This window comes from Acomys russatus, chromosome 4, assembly GCF_903995435.1.
Source record: "Acomys russatus chromosome 4, mAcoRus1.1, whole genome shotgun sequence".
NCBI classification, from domain to species: domain Eukaryota; kingdom Metazoa; phylum Chordata; class Mammalia; order Rodentia; family Muridae; genus Acomys; species Acomys russatus.
In genome coordinates, this window is record NC_067140.1 from 49,367,038 (window position 1) to 49,388,458 (window position 21,421).

Sequence of the window (21,421 nt, forward strand, 5' to 3'; positions counted from 1 at the left end):
CAAAGCCCCAATCTTTTGATCTGTACAATGGGAACCAACTTATCTAGATCACCAGGTAAACTGCCATAGTGTCATTGACTAACTGAGTGTGATGCATGAATGCATGCATGTATATATTTGTGTGTGATTATAGAACTGTGCATACAGAAAGGCAAAAATGATCATCCAATTGCATTTGAGTTCACCAGTCTTACATCCTACCTCTGTCATAGTTTGTCTACACCACAAAAACAAACTGTTAAAAACTTCAGAAGAATTTGAACCTAAATCTTAGGAGAAAAAGCCCTTTAATAGTTATGATGAGGAAATAGATCCCCCAATGGGGAAGTCATCTGAATTAGTTCAAAAGATGAATATAAAAGGAAAAGGTATCATATTTGGATCTGTTAGTACTATGAACTAGGAAAGATGTGTCAGTTCTCTGTAGTTCAGCTCTCTTGCCTGTAAAATGGGTCTAATAAGGGTAGTTACATAATGGAATATAAAGACTCAATGTGATTTTAAGAAGGATGTTTAAAAAGAATGTTCATGGATATGCAAGGAACTATGAAATACAAATTCATCCAAATTTTGTTCAAATACAGATATTTATAAATACACATAGAATAACACACTAAGAACACAGAGTTACAATGAAACATTATGTTAAGCATGGTTACATCATCAAGGTGGGACTGTAGAGGGGGTACTTCTAAGCCTGTTTCAAATGTATTAATTTATTCACTTTACATCCCAGTTGCAGCCCCCACCCTCTTCTCCTCCCAGTCCCACCCTCCATCCCACGTACCACCACCCCTACTCCCCACGTACTTGTCTGAGGATAAAGGGATGGGGGATGGGTGACGGTGTGTGAGGAGGAAGGGCGGGGATGGGGGGTGGGTGGGAAGGAGGGGGGCTGCGATCAGGCTGCAAAGTGAATAAAAATATTTAAAAACTGTGCAGGAAAAACAATGAAAGAAAACACAAAAAACAAAACAGAAATCTAAAGAAAATCAGCAAGAGAAAAAAAAAATACAAAACATAACAAAAAACACACATGCACACAAAATTCATGTGGTGTCCCTTTCTGCTATTGTATATTGTATACTGTATATTGTATACTGTATATTGACTATTAGGTTAAAGGAACATAGCAATAAAATGGCTCCTAATGACATAGTGCTGTACCTGTAGAGCAGTAGATGGGAGGTAAGCAATGTTCTTCTGCAACCCTTGCAGTATATGGGAATTAACAAAGAGATCCACATCTGCGTCTTTATCAAACCCATTCCCCTTAAAGTTTAGCAGCCTATACAGAAGAGGTGGCAGAAAGATCCTAAGAGCCAGAAGTGCTGGATAACTTCAAGGAAATAGTGACTTCTAGACACAACAGGATGATTCACATAATTTTGTATTTTTAACAAGAGCCCATTAAACAATCTCCTATTGGATTAAAGATGGTTCACCTCTGCATTACTGCTAACTATAGCTAATCAGAGTCCTGGCACAGCTCTCTGATAAATCCATCTTCTGTTGGATTGTGATACTTGGTTTCTGTCATGTGAGCTGGTAACAAGAACAATGAAACCAACCAATTCCATCTTAATTACTTAGAACACTAAATGGAAGGAACAGAAATGAGTTGCCTTTCAAGGACCAGCAATAACTTGTGTAACATGCAGCATGTGTGTGTGTGTGTGTGTGTGTGTGTGTGTGTATCCAAACACTACTGTTCTCCCATTTCTAGTAAACAAACTGAAGCTTGTGGCAAGATGAAAGTCAGCCCAACTGAGAAATACCTACACAATTCATGTGTGGCCAAATAAAAAATGCAAACTTTTAAATCTGAGTCACCAGAAAGTGGAGTCAGCTAGAGAAAATGAGGATCATGGCTTACCTGTGCTGGAAATCATTCTGATCTGTAGATGGTATCGTCAAACATTCATCATGACCATGGAAAAGACGAACCACATGCCCACCAAGTAGGTATCCTATGAAAGAACAGTACCCTGCCGTAACTGATAGAAAGCTTAAAGAACACTGTGTTCAATGAGGGTAAACTCATGCAGGTCATAGCTGGTTCTAGAAAACGGCAAGAGAGGTGCTTTTGGGAAATTATACAGTCCATGAATTCAGGCCTCAGGCAGAAAAGAATTCTAACACTGGCAGTTAAGTCACTGAGAAATAAGTAAGGCCAGACATCAAGTGGAAGGTGAAACCAGTGTGTCAATTGTTATCACTAAAAAACAAAACGAAAATTACTGCTAGAAAGAACTGGATTTTTCAGCTTCTTAAGAAGCTAATAATTCAACAGCAAATCACCAGAGACTTCTTATAATCTCAGTGTATACAATACACTTTGTGGCAAAATCCAAATCAAATTATGGTCATGGGATAGAAATTACTCAGAAGGGGGTGACAATGTTTTTAAGAGTTATTTAAGAAAAGGCAATACTATGCCCTTTAGAGCTGTTTTAGGAGGGTGTAGTTTTCAAATATAGTTAACAAATACAGATCATATTTGATGGTGCATCTATTGCTCAAAGTGGGAGGCAGAATTACTCCAGCATGTCCGAGTGGACACGTGCACTAACTGCCATCAGCAAGTACTTAGATTTCAACAGAAAGGAATCTCAGTAGTTGTGGAGTTCAGACTCTGGGAAGAAACAATAAACTTCAAGAGCACAATGACCCATTAGTCCTCAAATGAATTCCAAGTGCTAATACAAGGATCACACTAGCAGGAGGCAGGCCCAGCTGAGCTAGTTTTGCACCAAAAAAATTGGATTTGTTATTCCTCTGAATTAAAAAACAATCTCTAGGCTACTCCCTTCTCAGGAGATATATGGACTTAATATGTTTAATGCCTGTATTAGGAATTTTCCTTTTTAAATCACATGATTTGATGACTTGCATGGGTGGGGGCTGTTTCAAACTATTTTGGGTGCCAGATTAAAACTGTAACAATGAGAAATCATGCCAGAGGGGTCAAATGGTGTTAACAGAGCATATTGTACAGAGATGGTCTGATTTTTCTTAGCTGCTGCTTCTTTTTTTTTTAACCTAGGCAAGGAAAGATTATCTTAAATTTCCCTTAAATATCCACAAGTATTTTTCCAATAGCTAATTATACTAATATGTACAGTTGCATATTTTTGCACTTAAATAATTCATGCCATACTGAAGGGGATTCCTAATAGCCAATTTACATAGAAAATTAAAAACCTCAGCCATTGAGCCCTTGATTAAACTCTATCTTCTCTTGACGGTGAGGCCATATCTGTTACAAGTCCATCGTGAATAGCTTGTGGGCTTTTTCAATCCTCCTCCTCATCTGGTAAAACTGCTGGGTGCTGCTGAGTTACAACTTTTCTTAGCTGAAATTTGTGTATATGTGTTAGGAAGAAAGCATCAGGCAGAAGATCTCTCAAGACCCATGAGAGCAGGGTGGGTTTCTCCCAGTGGATGCTGAAAGACCATTCTCCACCCAGCCAGACAACTGAGCTGATGAGCTCTCCAGATTTCATCTACACAAGGGCACTCAGTGCTCTTGTGAGCACATGCCTTAACTAATCTCCACAAGCTCTGTTGAGACTGAGATAATTTATTTCTGTCATGAAGATGAAACATTTAACATAGAGATGGGGCTGAAGCTTTCTAGGGAAACATTTAAGATAGGGAGTCTTGATTTCTGATAGAGGAGAAAAACTGATGATAGATTTACAAAGGTGAATAATTAGTTTGTATGTAAGTGCATCTGTGTGTGTGTATGTGTGTGTGAGAGAGAGAAGGGGGAACGGAGAGAGAGAAAGGGAGGGAAGCAGGTAGGGGGAGGGAGAGAGAGAGAGAGAGAGAGAGAGAGAGAGAGAGAGAGAGAGAGAGAGAGAGAGAGAGAGAGGATGGGCTGTGTATTTGTACATGCTGGGCCAGTTTCTATAGCCCCAGCAAATGCCTCATTTTTAAAATCTTCTTATATCCTACCAGAAAACTGAAGGATTTGTCACTTCCCAAGTACTTAGCTTGCCTGTGATGCCTTCTGAAACTGGGCTATCACCTTGACAACTCTCATTTTCTCTTCTGTTTTCAAACATCGCAACGCAGAAGGGCATTCCCAGTTTGAAACTATGAGCTTCAGGAAGAAAACTGGGGTTAAAGCCTGTGATAAGACTCTTTTCAGATCTTTCTGTAAAACACTAGAATGAAATGCAATAACTCTGGGTCATTGGCGTTTTAGTTGTTTGTTTATTTATTTATTTATTTATTTTTGCTCAGCTGTGGTATTACCTATAAGTGAGGCAAGGGCAGCCTTTTTATTTTATAACCTGCAAAGTGCATTGACTTTGCCTGTTTCCAAGAAATAGGGTATGAAAACAAAGTAGGAAGACCTTATTTCCACAGAAACAATTTAATGCTGAGACAATTTCATTTGTTATTTTAAGGGGTGCTCCATATAGGTAAGTAAAAAAATCAAAGACAAATTATATGTTAATTATAAAGGAAGTTCCTTCCTACTATGGAAAGAGGCATGAGGTCGGGCATAAGCCATGTCACCTTTCCAACAAATGATCTCTTCCAAGATGGAAGTTTCCAGGCCTGTTTACTTACCAATAGTAAGAATGAATAAAAATGAAAACTTGGTGAGAGAAGGAATATATATATATATATATATATATATATATATATATATATATATATATATATATATATATATATTCCTGCATGCTTGTAGTGATATACTAACACCAGGTCACTGAGACAGGAAGTAGGGGAATAAACCATGCTATCTGTGGATGCTGAGAAACACCAGGAAATGTTGACATTTACATCTCAGAGGCGTACCTTCTTCAATGCTACTTCCCGAACATGTAGGATGCACATTCCAGAGAGTTTGCATGAAGGATGCATCCACTCGGATGCTACCATTTGATATTGAGAGATGCTGCAGTAGGGGAAAAAGTGAAATCAGTGTCAAACCACTAGTGCAGCCCTGCCGGAGCTGCCCAGCGCGACCTCAAGGGTTAAGGGTTAAGCTTCCATGCCCCCGGTCCCTTCTACATAGTCTGTGTGGGGGCTTTCTTCACCAGGTCTTAAAGCAGCTTCTGTATGTCGCACATCATTCCAGGAAGAAGAAATTTGCAGCCACCGAGGTGACAGACAAGTGTTAACCTTGTCACCTAAGCTGCATCCCTGATTCTACACACTTGTAAAATGTCTACAAACAGAGGGGTGGGGGGGGGGGGAGGAAATTACTTCAACATTTGGAGAAAGCAAGGAGAAATTGGCTGGTAGGATTGACCCTATGAGAAAGTGCTGAGAAATTTAACACTTATCTTTGGCAGTTCTCTATCTTCAGGCATCCCCACCCTGAGGAGGGCTTGCTGGGTACCTATCCCCAGATGAAGGACCTCATGTGCATCTGTCAGCCTCCACAATACCCCATGCACTAGCATTCTACATTTCCCTCTTTTGGCATCAAGCCAATTTTCCTGTATTCTTTTGTTCGGGCTTGTTTTCCCCTTGGCAAGAGCCAAACAATGCAATAAATTCATAGCAATATGACTTAATTCATCTTTGCAGCATTTGCTGGATACAACAGAATAATTGAAAAGGAAACCTAACAGTTAAATTTCAGGCACTATGATTGCCTTACAGGGGAGACACATCTTGTTCCACCCACCCTTCTATCTCTCTGTTTCTCCTGGCCACCTATCCTAGAGGGGACATTCTGAAAACAAAAGACACTCCTGTCAGAAAGTACTTACGAGGTATCTCTCAGAGGACACACTGACAAGGATAAGGTCATCTCCAATTCGTACTTTCTCTCCTTCAGACCTCTGTTTGGAAGCAGGGTGTATGGTCCACCAACAGGCCTCTCCTACATGAAGGATTCATGAGTTAGCCTCTGTGTCCAGAAGGCAGTGACCCTAATTCTGTCCCATATTCTTCCCAGATGACATTCCTCTCCCACCCCTTCTCCCAGCTCTCTTTGCTTGAATTCCTATTTACCTAAACTAGCCCTATTTTTTATTTTCATTTTCCATAAGGACAGAAAGACAAAATTCAGGAAAGACTACTGGAGGTCAGCAGCTACAGAAGTCAGAATATTTTTTAATGGATATGGGACATGATTTCTTCACAATACCTCTTACATCTTTTTTTCCCCATGACTTGATTTCAGAGTCTCTTTTGGTGGTACATGGGAAGGAAAGAAGATCAGAAGTTCAAGTCTGTCTTTAGCTTAATGAGTTTGAGGTTACATTGGACGATACGAGATGATCTCAATCCTTGTCCCTACAGAAAGGTGGCCTTGAGGGCCCTACTTCATTGATATATTTAACTTTATCTTTCTTCCACACCTTCTTTGAAATGTGCTAAAAACAATAGTAAGAGATTTTGTTTGTTTCTTAGGGTCCAAACCTATAAGAATCAACACAGCTTAGCACATATGAAAATATATGTGCCAAAGAAGAAAAACTTATTGAAAAAAGAATCCACAATTTTAACTTTTTAACTAAGACAATGAAGAAGACACTACTGACTTAAAAGCACACTCTGCTATGAATAGATTCTAGCAGGCAAACTGCTTGGGCTGAAGATGGGTTGTAAACAGGAAGAACGGCTGAAAGGTTTTAAGGACATCTAAGCCCCAGATCCCATCCTCATCCCACACAAGCAGATGCCTCTTCCTCCTCCAGGCTACAGCAGAACTGCGGAGATGCACACTACTGAGGGTCTGGCCTTGGGGATACCATAAGACATTGCCAAACAAGAACACAGAGTTCTGCTGAGAACAGGTAACTACAGTTCATGAGAGATTAGAAAAATCCCAACTTCTCTCCCTTTGCTTCTGCCTCTTAGCTCCTAGAATGCCAGCTGCAAAGCTGACTGAGTTTTACCCGTCCTTGGATTTGGGTATTGCTTTTTATGGAATTTCACTAAAGGCAAAAGAGGCTGGGTTTGAGATTCTCCTCTTAAATGTCCAGGGCTCTGAAATATGAAGTCAGGGTGAGGTTTAACAAGTTGCCAAGCTACAACCCAGTTCGTGTCAGCTTTTATGACCTTGACCTAATCTGAGCAAAGACAAAAAGATCCCATGGAGCTTGAGGAAAGCCTCGAACATTGATATCAGGGAACAAATAAACAAACAAAAATGGTGGGGTCTCAGGAAATGCAAAGTAAAGATTACAGAGAACACAAAGTTTCAAATAATTTTACAAGTAACAATCTCACAAAAGAAAGAAAATGTTATACTCCGAAACTATCATGAAGAATCCCTTAAAAGGGAAACAAAATTACTCTAACTCTGAAGAGAAAAGAGAAATAACATAATTATAGATAGCTGAAAAGTCTCCCAAAAAGAACACAGAAAAATAGATAAGAAATAGGAATGGAAAATGAAAAGAGTTGAGCATGGTGGCATGCTCCTCTAATCCAAGTACTTTGGAAGCAGAGGCAGGCATATCACTGAGTCGGAGGCTAGCCTGGTCTACATAGAGAGTTCCGGCGTAATACAGTGAGACCCTGTCTTAAAAAAAAAAAGAAAAAGAATTAGGATTTGAGAGAGAGTGAATCAGGGGAAAGGGTAAAGTCGGAGAGGGGATGTAAGTGTTTGAAAGGGAAAGAGAAGAAAAAAATGATGTAATTATATATCAATCAAAATAAATTTGTAAAAAACATTCTAAAAGCCAATCTCTAACAATGCCCCAGAGAGCAAAAATAGAGGGAATTAAGAAAGAAATAATGTTCCTAAAACTTCCCAGTGCTGGACAATGAACATCAGCAAATAGAATACGCTCCAGAGTCCGTGGCATAGTTAAGCACCCACCCTACACTGCACCCTTCTGACACTGCACAATGGAAAGAACCCACAAGGCACACTGTGGAATTCCAGACATGAGAGAGAGAGAGAGAGAGAGAGAGAGAGAGAGAGAGAGAGAGAGAGAGAGAGAGAGAGAGAGAGACAGAGAGAGACAGAGAGACAGAGAGAGACAGAGAGAAAATCAATCACACACAAAGCATCAGGAATCCAAACATGCTTGTCTCAACACCCAGAACACAAGTTCAAAGAAAGTTAGCAGGAAGCCAAGAAGAAAAAGTACTCTCAATACAGAAGTAAGCTAAACGATGAATTACTTATGAAGGTAGAGTGAACAAGCCTTCAGATAATTTGGTACCTACATGCAAATTTTCTGTTAAAGCTACTGGGTAGTGTTTCGCTGAAATAAGATAGTTAGTAATCCAAGGTGTAATGGAAAGGCACAGAATCTATATGCTCCAAAGTGAACTCTCCACTGATGGAAGATGTCTCTGAAGATAAAGAGATAATGTGACAGGACCTAATAATTCAGGGACATTTTTGGTTCAGTTGGAAAGTTTGGAAGTGAACCCATGATTCAGTTACAGAAGACAAAACAAATAAGACAAAACCTTAAAGCAGTAAAACAAACTTGACTATAGCACATCATGTAGGTTATTTACAAATACGTGATAGTAGTTGTACCAATGCAAGTTGTTGGTTTTGTTTTTACATAAAATAGATAAGAACATACTGAGAATGTAAGGAAGAAGGACAATGAACAGTAGAATATGAAAATTAAGCTTTATCAGGACACAGAGAGATAAAACCTAAGCTGGAAAGAATAATGATAGGCATTATATATATTGCCTCCATGAACCACAGCAAGCAGTACTATAAAAGCTGAACACAGATGCCTGAGGCAGGACTATAGAGTGGAGAGCAGGTATTTTTAATAAACATCAGAGTACCGCTTATCTATTAAAATTATGCGTCGGTATTTGATTAAATTGAAAAATGCATTTTAAAAGATTGTGACCTCTACATTTGAAGTGAAAAAATGATCAGTCTATTCAATATACACTCTGTGGGCCATGCAAGGGCATCTAGCACAAAGGAGATCATGAACAGACATACACAAAAGCAAGAGAGGCACTTTTCTTCCACATCTCGTGTCATTGGACCTGTCCCCTGAACTCCTAGGGGGAGTTCCAAACCAGTGACTGGTTCCAAACAGCACTTGCAGAGTGTATGTGACACCATTTTTACATTCACTTTTTTATAAGTCTTAATTCACAAATAACACACAAAGCTTTAAAAGTGTGATGAACTGAGCAACCAAACCCATGAGTGCAGTGATTATTCAGTTTTTGAAGTCTAAGAATTTACCAGTGTATAGGTTAAAATTAAACCCCAGGCTTGTTGAAGCATTCTCTAAAATATTTCCTCACATGTTAGCCTCAATATCCAACACAACTGAGGATCAGCCTGCTTTTTCACATCTCCAAAGCAAGGTTTTTGTGTGTGTGTGCTTAAGAACATTCCCAGAAGTGCCCACTAAGGAACTAGGACTCTACCCTGGTAGATTCCATGTGACCTTCCTTCCTGCTAGGTCTCATCCCATAAACCCCTGGATGTTAATGGTGGAAGCCAGTTCTCTCTTCCAACTCAAGGAGAATACCACGAGGAGTAGGCCAAGGGTGAAAGAAAAGCAAATTACTTCAGGTCCTAAATTTGCACTAAGATGCAGCCAGTCAACCCTTTCCTGTATGTCCATAAACAAGTCAGCTTCTGGGCAGCCAGTTTGAACTTGGGCCACCTCATGTATCGAGGTCTGATGTCACCCAAGTTCCTACTAATTCTGGTTTCAGGGACTCAGAAAATAAATTCTGAAATGAGTTAACAATCTATTTTCCTCCCTTTTCATTGGAGGTTCTAAAAAGTAAAGTAAGTACATCTCCTGTACTCTTTACTAGAAAGCTGTATTTCTCCATTCCTTTCCAGCTTTTAGAAACTGTAACACCGCTTCGCTGCTATAAATAGAAGGACTATATATGAGTTTTCCGATTGCATGCTCTAAGATTGGCATCTGGCTTCTACAGAGAGGCCAGCAAACATTCGTAGTGTGACATTTCACTCAATTTAATTTTTTAGCAAAGATGGACAACATTTTAGAGGAAATTATACTTGAAGAACACAGAAGCTGAAAACAAAGAAACCTCACATCTCATTCCCACATGATCTTATTTAGGGGGAAAGGGGTCACAACAGTGAGGGATAGGCCCCAGCTTTTCCTGTGTACAGAGGGAGAAGACACCGCTACACAGGCCACAGAAACCGTGGGGCACATGAATAAGATCCCATATTGTTTTCTGATCATCACAGCATCAGATGTCTGAATCATTAATTGGTAAAAGCCTCCTTTTAGAACAACAGCGTAGACTTTTGTCCTTCCTTAGAGATGCAACATTGTAACTTCCTTCCTGTTGGGGGAAAGTGCCATACTGTTTAAAGACTGTATTCCAAACACAATTTCTGTAGTCCCCCAAGTCATTTTACCTCTCCGGTCTCTCTTTACACAGCCTGGTTAATTTTTCTTTATTTTATTTTATTTTTTGGTTTGCCAAGACAGGGTTTCTCTGTGTAACCCTAGTTGTCCTGGAATTCACTTTGTAGACCAGGCTGGCCTCAAACTCACAGAGATCCGCCTGTCTCTGCCTCCCAAGCGCTGGGATTAAAGGTGTGTGTCACTACTTCTGGCCAGGCTGGTTAATTTTGAAGCTCTAACTCTAGTCTAATTCTACTCCATATCCTTCCAGTAAATCCTTACTCACTTGAACTCACCCGAATCAGTCTGTGTCGCTTGCAACCACTCATCTTAATTGGTATAGCCCAACCTCTACCCAGAGCAGAAATTCTATATGTGATGGCCTTGACAGGTGATCAGATTGCCCACACCTGTTTCCAGCCACAGAGAGGGTGCTGTATCTCCTGGCTAGTGGTTCCTCTGCTGGTTAATGGCAGATATTACAAAGCATTTTCTTTCACTGAGGTAAGATATGTCTCGATTCAACGTCTATCCACTTCCCCGTTGGCCTTCCTTCAGAATAGCCCCCAGGAAGCTGGTATTTTCTTGATAGTGTAACTTTTAAAATATTTTAGGTAGTTTTTCTGGGCCTCTGTCTTTCATTTCTGGATTCCAGAGACAGCTGGTATCACCTTGGCCATCATTTTCCTTGGTACCCATTTCTACAGGGATTGCTATGTAGCTTTGACTGGCCTTAAACCTACTATGTAGCCCAGGCTGGCCTTGAACTCATGACTCTCCTTTCTAGACTCCACAGTATCAGGGTCACAGGCATGTATCAGACTGTCTGGCTGATCTTCAATATATATATTTGTATGTATGTAATTTAAAAAACTTTATTCACATACATACATGCACGCAAGATACCAGTAGTTTCCCATATATTTGATACTTTGTAGAAGATAAATGACATTGGATTACTTAGTGTGAAATTTAAGAAAAAAATTCTCTCTTTTGAACTAAATCTATCATGAATGTATTAAGTTTAGATGTAGTATACATTTTCTCAATTTTATGACAGTTGAGGTTTTTTTTATTATTGTTGTTATATTTACTTTATGGCAAAAACCATTTATCTACTTACAGAGTTAAGTTTTTATCTATAGTATTTAAAGCAAAACCTGTATAAACATATAGCAAATATACAGTAAATATACTGGAGATACACTGGAATGCTAAAAATGAGGCTGGTGGGCCTCGCTGACTGACATGAGGAAAGCTGACTTGGAAATGGCTGCTTTGCAGAACACGAAGGGCCCACTTCTCTAAACTGGGCATATTTCACTATTGGGGAGTCATTTTTTAGCTGTTTCCCTAGCACTAACTCAGCACGCTTAGTTCTCACGGACGGAATTGTCTGTTTATAGCAGTAAGCCATTACAGCAGCTTCGGCACTCAGGCACCAAGCTTTACTCTCCCTGCCTTCGTTTGCACGCTTCCATGTTTCACACACCCTCCCTTGATTCGGCCTCATTTCTTAAAAGTTGCTCTTATCTTTTTGACCTTGCTGATGTGGGATTCCGAATGAGCAACATATTGAGCAGCTCTCTCAAAAGACCTTAACATAAGACCCTACCAGGTCGAAGCTGGGAGTGACAACTTACCTGTGGCTTGTTCCCGTAGACCCACATCAAAGGCAAGTTTATCAGTCTGGGATCTTGATGTGGTCAAGCACGTTAGATACTGTGGAACAAGAGCAGATGCTAGGAGTCCTGGTACCACCACTGGCTAACTTCCCACTAATTGAAAAAAATATCAGCTCCTATAAAATACATCCAATTTTCTCCTTCCTTAGAAACTTAATTGCCATTATGCTTTTGGAAATATTTTTGTTTTAAATGTAAAACCTCAAACACATTCTTATCTGATGATCTAGTAATTTCTAGGGCCCTTTATAAAAAATTGAAATATTCAATAGGTTTTAGTTCAAAGGTATTCTGAGATACTTTTGACTTGAACTTGAGAACTATATAAATGAAACATCAATGACCAGCAGGACAGGAGAGGCTCCATCAACTTTGGTCCTTCTGTTTTATGGATGATGGTGCCATTAGGAGTACTGATAGACAATGCACAGATAGCATATAATTTTATTTTTATAAGATGTTGATTCAAGAAGTCACATTCAGTAGCCCATTTGTATAGTTGACATATACACAGTTTATTGTGTAACACATGATTAGAATGAATTACATTGGAATAATAATAAGGAACATACTTTGATAAGTAAAGTGGGGGAGGGGGCTAGGAAATCAGATACTCCCTCCCATTTCTTTTAACTTTACATTTTTTAGAGCTTCATACATGAACACTGTAAGTACTTCACTCCTGCCTCCTCTCCCTCTAACCCTTCCCATATGGCCTCCCAAATTTATAACCTCTTCTATTAGTTTTGTTATGTGCATGCACAGACACACACATATACATAGCATGCACATATATACATATATACACATATATGTATATATGTGCATATGTATATATGTGCATACTAACACATATATACACACATGTGTATATAATCTACTGAGTCCGTGTGTCCGAGGATGATCACTTGGGGTTGGATAGCCTATGTGGGATCCTATTCCTTAAATAGACTGCTTCTCTCTCTCTCTCTCTCTCTCTCTCTCTCTCTCTCTCTCTCTCTCTCTTCTCTCTCTCTCTCTCTCTCTTCTCTCTCTCTCTCTCTCTCTCTCTCTCTCTCTCTCTCTCAGGAGCCATTGGCCACCTATAGTTCTTCATATAAGGCATTCGTTCTCAATCTTCTTAATGTTGTGGCTCTTTAACACAGTTCTTCATGTTGTGATGACACCAACCATAAAATTACTTTCATTGCTGCTTCATAACTGTAATTTTGCTACTGTTATGAATCATAATGTAAATATCTGTGTTTTCCAATAGTCTAAAGTAACCATGAAAGCTTCATTTGACCCCCAAGGGGGTTGTGATCCCCAGGTTGAAAAAACCACTGATCTAGGGGGTGTGGCCATGTGGGGTTTCCTTTGTCCAGCATTCCATGCTCATCTTTTCTTTCTTTTTTAATCTTTTAATCTTTCAAAATAACATTTATCCTTTTCTGAGGATTATGACAACAGATATCCAGGTGAAACTTTTAAAATGATTTTTAAAGCAGCTTAATAAAGGAAATAAGCCCTGGGTGGGCATTTTGCTTGCCTTCTTTGCTGATGGCACAGTGGTATAGCCTGGACTTAGAGTGGGAGGGAAACAAGCAAAGGCATACTTCTGCTCTCTGCAAGCAGTGGAAAATTAGTGCATTATAAAAAGTCTTATTTCATAGGCTTTATACCAAAGCCACTTTTAAAAAGCCACTGTAGAGTTATGTTAATTGGGGGTAAGGTGTTTTGTTTTTGTTTTTGTTTTTAGTGAATTTAAGCATAAATTGTTCAAATATTCACATATCTACCAGGCTGCTAGTCTGAGTTCTGAGAGCCACGGGAGGTATACTGATTCAAGACTTACTTATTCTATCTGGGTAGGAAAACACATTTTAGGGTCTTATTTGACCTCTACATAGGCAAATGGTAATCGCCTCCCATTTCCAGAGAGGCTATCAGTAAAATGCCTCCCCATTCAAACCTGGCCCAGTCCTCAGATATAGCTGGAAAGTTCTATTCTAGTCTTTGCCATAAAGGACTAAAGTGGTGAGTGTTCAGTCTGAAAGGTCAACTTCGTACCAGTGTTCAGACAAGATATGCTGCAGTGAATCAATTATTTAAGAAATAGCTGCTGATTGTGCTACAATTTGATAGCCCAAGCCTCAAGAAGAGCTTTGCACGAAGAACGTGCGTTAAGTGTGTGAAAATAAGCAACAACCTCCATGTCCCCTCCTCCCACTGCTAGGGTTCCACGCTGCCATGTCAACTTTTTAGGTGGCTGCTGAGAGTGTGAACTCAGGTCCTCATGTCTGCAGTTAGCGCGGTTAGCTTTCTTAGGGTTAGAAGATGAAGAATATTCTTCCTTACGCCAAAAGCATTCAAGAATTATATACTTAGGAGCCACGAGAAAATGCTATTGGAGTCAGCTCATATTCTGCTAGATGGACATCACAATATTCTTAGTAACTAACTCCTTGTGAAACATCAGTAGTATATGCAGTTTTCAAGCTGTATGTATTAAAGTTTGCATGCTTTTCATTCCAAGCCTTTGCTTTCCAAGCTAGGCTGAATTATCCCAGTCTAGCATTCTGGTTTTAAATCCCTGATTAGTTTATAGCTTGGACCAGTTTTCTGTGCCTCATCCATTATCTTTCTGCTGCCACTGGATTAACATAATACTTTCAAATTCTTCCAGAACCGAAGGCCCTGGACATCCTTCTTCTTCTTCTTCTTCATCTTCTTCTTTTTTTTTTTTTTTTTTTTTAGCAACATACAAGTAGAGAAACGTCACACAAATCCCATTTGGTTTGTTTTCTTTGTACACTAAGTAAATCAGTTATTCCACAGTTCATTTGATCAGTCATGCACTCAAGAAATGTGGGTATCTAGTATGTCAGAGCGCTCTACACGGTGGGGTTAGGCTTAGTGAATGGGGATGGATCGTTTCCTCCCTGGATGGGACACAAACACAGCAGCCTTAAGCCGCTGGAATTTGAGGAAGTGTTGGGAAGAAGACAACAGCGGGCCGAATTATTTATATTCTGAGCTGCTCTCAGTGCTCCTCCTCTCTTTCTCACGAATGGTGAAAGCTGTCATCTCCACGTGCTTACCATTCCGCTGAAAGAGTGCCGCAGTAGAATTGCGTGACCGTAGAGCAGGGTCCTGTGACCACCCCCTTGTGCTGCCTGTGGGAACGAGGAAGAAAACTGTCAGTGTATACTAGTTGTGGCGTCTCTGGCAGAAAAGCAAAAACAGTTTGGGAAGCAGACTCCAAGGAAAAGAATCAGGGCAAAACTCCCAAAAAATTCATTCAAGAAGCAACCATCCAACTGATTGATGGCAGAAGGAGACTTGTGAGCACAGCCATGCGGCATCCTCGGCATCCAGTGAGGCCTGCTGCTCTTCTCAGAAACGGCCCCTGCTCAGGAGGAGCAGAAACCCAGACCTGCTCTACACCAGAAGCATGTAAACGGGAGAGGCTCTACTTACCTTCCTTTGAAACTTCTCAGAAGCGGCCAGAATGAGAGAGAAACAAATGTGAAGTAACTACAGCCTAGAGCAGGAGGGCAACATGTTCGACGAGCATTGGTGTACACTCTGGACATGGCAGCCTTTTGTTCCCTTCTGGGCACCTGTGCTTTCTTCCCATCCAACTCAAATGGCTTTTTTTTTTAACCCAGATCTCACCAACCAGGGATGGCTTTGAAATCCAGGACTTTAAAAGAAGAGCTAATCCTGTAGAAATAGTCCCCTTAGCCTAGGGACCCATGTAGCTGTCTCCCTTGCCTCCCTCTGCACATCCATTAGGATGATTTAGTAGTGGTTGCCCAAATAGCAGAGAGAGAGAGAGAGAGAGAGAGAGAGAGAGAGAGAGAGAGAGAGAGAGAGAGAGAGAGAGAGAGAGAGAGAGAGAGAGAGAACTCAAGAGAAGATAAAAAATAACCCAAAGGAAATCAAGCCACTGGTACCTGATCTACCTGACTCTGATCTGCAACGGTGCCACGCAGAAACAAGCAACATATTCTATGAAACAAAGGTGTAGCTTAGCCCAGCTACAAGTGGGTATGAAGAAAAGTGAGCTGAAATCAACACTTAAGACCATACGTTTTGGTGCTAACCTAGTTCTCCTCACCTCATGGTAATCTATCTCCAGGTAACACAGTTTTTAAACACACACTCATTTAGAGGATGATTGCTGCTTACTGGCTCTGTCCTCCCCAAACATGTATCAAAAGAGGATCCAAAGTCTGAGAAAGCCACCAAGACAATGTGTGTGTGTGTGTGTGTGTGTGTGTGTGTGTGTGTGTGTGTGTGTGTGTGTGTGTGTGTGTGCGCGTACTTGACCACACTTGTACCCGTAGAGGCCACATGTGGACGTGGGCTATCTTTTTCAATTACCCTCCACCTTGTTGCTTTGAGACAGGGTCTCTCATTGAACCTGACCAGTTGGCTGATGAGCCAGAGAGCTCCTGGAACCCTCCTGCCTCTTTCTCTCAGTGCTGAGACTATAGGTGCATGCTGACATGCTTGGCTCTTACACGGGTACTGGGGATTTGAATGCAGATTCTTACGCTTGCACAGCAAACATTTTACCTGCTGAGCCATCCTCGATGGGCCACTGTCAAGAGCAATTTTAGCAGTTGGCTCCTTTAGTGTAAAAGCATCTTTTATGCATCTCATTTTTTTTTTTTTCAGAGCTGCAGACTGGCTACCCAAGGCGTTGTCTACAGTTTTATTCTGCCAATCCTGTCCCCTCCAGGCATGGCAACAAGCAATGCAGAGGACAAGAAGCAGGTAGTGGGGAGAGAAACAGAAGTCTGGATAATAAGCTATGAGTGATTTCATCTCAATTCTGTTTGGATTAGCAACATTTCTCTGTCAAGGAGATTTCCCCCCATGTCATACAATGAACTTAAAGACAAAAAAGACAAACAGGGTATATTGAAGAGAAGCTGATAACTAAATCCAAATGTAGCTGTGCTCCCCCCTCCTCTGCCTTAGAGTTATTTAAGTATTCTCTGACTTTAATATCATGTAGGATTACACTGCTCTTCACAATATTTCTGAATTCCATGAAATCATTTGCACTAACTTCAGCTGTATTTACAAATGTGTCAACACCTTACTTTAAAATTAGATGTACTAAATCACTTTACATCTTGTCTGTCTAACTGGAATTTGTCCCCATGAGCTTGTATCCTTACAACTTAACTGATGGTTTCAACGGCTTATATTGAATGCACATACTCCCAAACCAAACAAGTGACTGAATTAGGTGTGCTGTTATCGACTGTGGGTCCCACGCTTATCTATTTCTTTTGTAGTCCCATCAGCTCTGTAATTATAAGAAGCTAAGAATTGCTGACTCTAAACAGTATTATAGAGTGGCTTGGACTAGTCTTCTCCTCTGGTACTTTAGACACATTGATGGGACCTCATGCCTTTCATTGTGATGACACCAGAAAAAGAAAGGGATTCAGATGCCCACTGGAATGGAAAATGATTTTGCTCTACAGGCCCCTGGAGCCTCGCATTCGAGCTTCTCTCGCAAATAAGACAGTAGTTTGTAGATGCTAGGGAACATCAGAATCACCAGGCCCCCACTCCGCTGGCCTGAGAATCTGCATTTCTAACAAGGTCTAGGTGGTACTGATGCTGCTGGTATAAGGATAAGATTTCGAGGATTACTTGTTTGAGGAATGGATGGCTCTGGTGCTAGGATAAAAGAGGCATCTTCTGTTGTGACCATCATGGTGATTGCTGCCATGGAGCACATGCTCTATATGCTTTGCACACTGCCCCAGCCCATCCTCGCAACAGCCTCTCAACATAGCACTGAATGTCATATTTTGTATGTGAGGAATTTGGTACCTAGAGAGGGTACCTTTCCTTACGTGTCACAGTTGATATTATTAGTACCATGTCTACTGGGCGTGATGATGGATCTTAACCTCATTTTTCTAATGTACACACAGTGACTGCACAGAGCACCAATATGAAGAGATACATCTTTACTGGGGCTCATATAGCTGGAATCTAATTGGCTCAAATCCTACGGTAGGCACAGAACACAGCACACGGGAAACATCTTACTTGGTATTAACCAGTGCTGCAATGAAAATCACCCCCATTTTCCAGCCATGTAAACTGACACACAGATAACATAACTCGCTCAAAATCACACACGTCCCAAGTGCAGAGTCTGAACTTACCAAAGGGTATTTAACCATGTACCACACTATTGACTTTTCTGTACGGTAGCAGGGGAGATGAAAGTTGGACAAAAATAAAATCACATTACACATAGAAACAGCATGTACATTAAAAAAGTGAAGCCCAGGGTTTTGACTAGACCAAAAGGGTAGAGAGCAGCATGTGTTATAGAATGGCTCTATTGAAAAGGCAGGCCAGCCACAGACCGCTCACATACAGATGACAAGAAAGAGGCACCAACACAGGTAGACTGTGTCTTGGAAGTAGGAAGTATGAGTCACACTTGAATGCTCATAGCCATTCAGTAGTTAGTGTTTTGCTCGTGGACAGGAATAGGTGGTCTCAGTTGGGGTACAGAGACAGACTAGTTGGACTATGCAGGGCCAAGACTCCCGTGTTCACCATATGGACCCTGTCCCACAGCCAGCAAGACACTAGTAGTTTATGAAAGGGTGCTGCCACAGTCAATACTGCACCTGAGGAAGGGAAGTCAGTGGTAGATGAATGGAGGAATCAAACCCCGAGGAGCAGAAAGGAGCATTCTCTCCTTTGGTTTCTTTCACACTGTAGTCACGGACTGAGCAAAATAAACTGCGATGTATGTGTGTTATTTTTTATTCATTTCTCTCAACCAATCTAAAACAACTATTGGAATTACTTTTTTTGAAATTTTTCTTTATTATGTTCTTTTTAAATATATATTTATATTATTACACATGAGTAAAATAAACTACATACAGCATGAAGAACCATGAGACAATCAGGAATTATATAAATGTTACATTCATAGTGATTTGGCCATTTGTATTTGGCAAACTTGAAGTAAACATCTTTCCTAGCTTGTTGGACCTAAATTTCTGAATGGAGATTAATATCTATCATATCTCATCTCTATTAACTTAAAATATCTTTCTTGATCTAAAAACATCTTAACCCCTAACCTACTAAGCTTAATTGAAAGGCTAAACTATCTGGGCTTCAGATAGTTGAGAAGGAATAAGACTTAAATATCCGAGTGAACCCGAGTGCAGGTTAGCAGCTTCCAAAGTGAAAAAATGACTGAGACAGTTTGCTTTCTGAACATCACCCAACACTCTCTATTATGCTGGGGCATCATCTTCAGCCTTCTGGCTATACACTCTAGGTCTAATAGAGAGATATGACTCTACAGATATATGAGGTAATATAGTTAAATAGGGTCTTCAAAAGCCTCAGAGACCCACAGAATATAGCATTTAAAGATGTTTTTATTATTCTAAAGTTCTCTGACAACAAGACAAGTTAAGTCCTAGCAACACCCAGCCTGGCTCAAAGAAGAAGATGAGCATCAAAGAACCTCCTTATGGAGATGACTTCAAATGTGGCAAACAAGCCATTGGGCAAAATGTCCTCATTTCTGCCACAGACAGAATTCTGCCTAAAAATGGGCAAGTTTAGATGCAGGCAGAGTTGACAGCCAAACTCTGCTAAGACAGGGTAAGCAAGTCCTCACTAGTTCCTGCCTCACAAATATGTCTGTCAGATATATTGCTATTATTTTTTTTTTTGGTATGACTTTTAAAAACATTCCTCAGGCAACCACATAGCCACCCACTGCTCCTAGTCCTTGAAACTGCTTTGTGTCTGGCCTATGGTAAAGGCCTCCAAAATGTTCCTGCTAAGCTGTGGACTATTGTGGCATCCAGAACCACCCTTTCCAACCACATCTTTGATTTCTTGCTGCAAAACCTCCAGTGGCTTGCTCTCGGAGTTAGAAATCTGATGCTCCTGCGATGGCACCTAATTCTCTCCTTCAGCATTGGAAATTTCTCTCTGAGAGGCCACAGAGCGAATGTGTTAGGCTCTGTGATCTGTCTCACAGTCACCAGCCACACTTCACATAACTTTTCAAGGAATATGTTCAAAATTTAAAGGTAATTCTTACCCTAGCAGACTGTACAAATATATACTAGAGGCTAGGTTTGACTGGCTAGCTGTAAGTCCCCAAACGTTACCCACCTGAGCTGCCTCCCATAGAGCCTTCTGACTTGGTCTATCAGGAGCATGCTCCCCATTGCTTCTGCTCTAGCTGTTCTGACTGCTCTGCACTGTTTACATAACCTTGCTGCTGCCCACAGGGCCTTTGCACATGCATTTCGCTCTCCCCAGGGCATGGAAACATTCTTTCAATGCACTCACGACCTGACCTACTGCTGCTACCTTCTGCTCATTTCTCTCCCCCAAATATCTCATTACAGAAGTCTCCTCTACCACTCCTTACAAAATAACAGGCTCACTTGATCACAGTCTTCTGCTTTATTATGAGCTGATGTGAATTGGTAACTTCATTTTATGTATCTGTCCTTCTTTCTCCTGGAAACAAAAGTAACCTCCATGAACTTTCTCAAGCTAAATGCTGTGTCTCTGTCATTTGAATGCCATTTGTATCAGTATCAGATGAATTAGACACACTCACCAAATAGTTCCTAAATGAATGAATAAACAATCAGTGCATGTGGACCTCGAGTCTCCATTTTGCACATCAGAAAGAAGAGGCATAGGAAATTTTAAAAACTTCCCAGACTTGCCTTGAAAGTGTGAGTTGGAATCTGAACTTGGGACTAAGAGCAGATTCTACTAATTCTTTTGGTATCAGCCCTGGACTAGTGTTTCAGGAAAGATGTCACATCTTACATAAAGGATGCATACATCTGTTCGTGGGGTACTGCCTATACCTTAAGGCTGTGAGACTGGTTTGGGTGGTAGTCCTATCACTGCCATGAGTGTCCTTGAATGCCACCACTGGCAGATGGATACTCTTGAAGCCACCTTATAATGTCGGAGTACATGAGGGAAAAGCTGTTTAAAGGCCCCGATTCTATGTCTAGAGGAAGAATGTTGCACTAGACAATTAAATCATATCATCTGTAATTTGAATATTAACTTTCTATTATTGACATTTGTTTTTGTAGCTTCCAAAGACCAACACCTTTCATGAACATAAACCAGAAGTCACAACTATGGAGGCAGAGAGTTTACCTTCTATCCAGCTATGAATATGTCAAGACTGATATATATCCAAACCAATGTGTCCTGTATTCTGAAATGCTCATTTCTACTTTGGGGGCACCTAGGACTTAAGAAGCATTCCAAGACCCCAGGATGGCTTTCTGATGAATCTGCTGTGGCCCACCACACTTCAAGGGCCATGATCCTGGGATACCCTGCAGAGCATGGCATTTCTGGATGTGC

The 21,421-nt window shown here is 40.6% G+C and overlaps 1 protein-coding gene across 1 annotated transcript in view; it reads right to left on the minus strand.

Moving 5' to 3' along the window:
* Ryr3 (ryanodine receptor 3) overlaps positions 1–21,421 on the minus strand; it is a 532,014-nt gene that overhangs the window by 290,989 nt on the left and 219,604 nt on the right. The window contains 5 exon segments of the mRNA XM_051144331.1: positions 1,877–1,970; positions 4,819–4,918; positions 5,742–5,854; positions 11,966–12,044; positions 15,088–15,162. Of these exon segments, the coding sequence (XP_051000288.1) occupies positions 1,877–1,970; positions 4,819–4,918; positions 5,742–5,854; positions 11,966–12,044; positions 15,088–15,162 (461 nt within the window).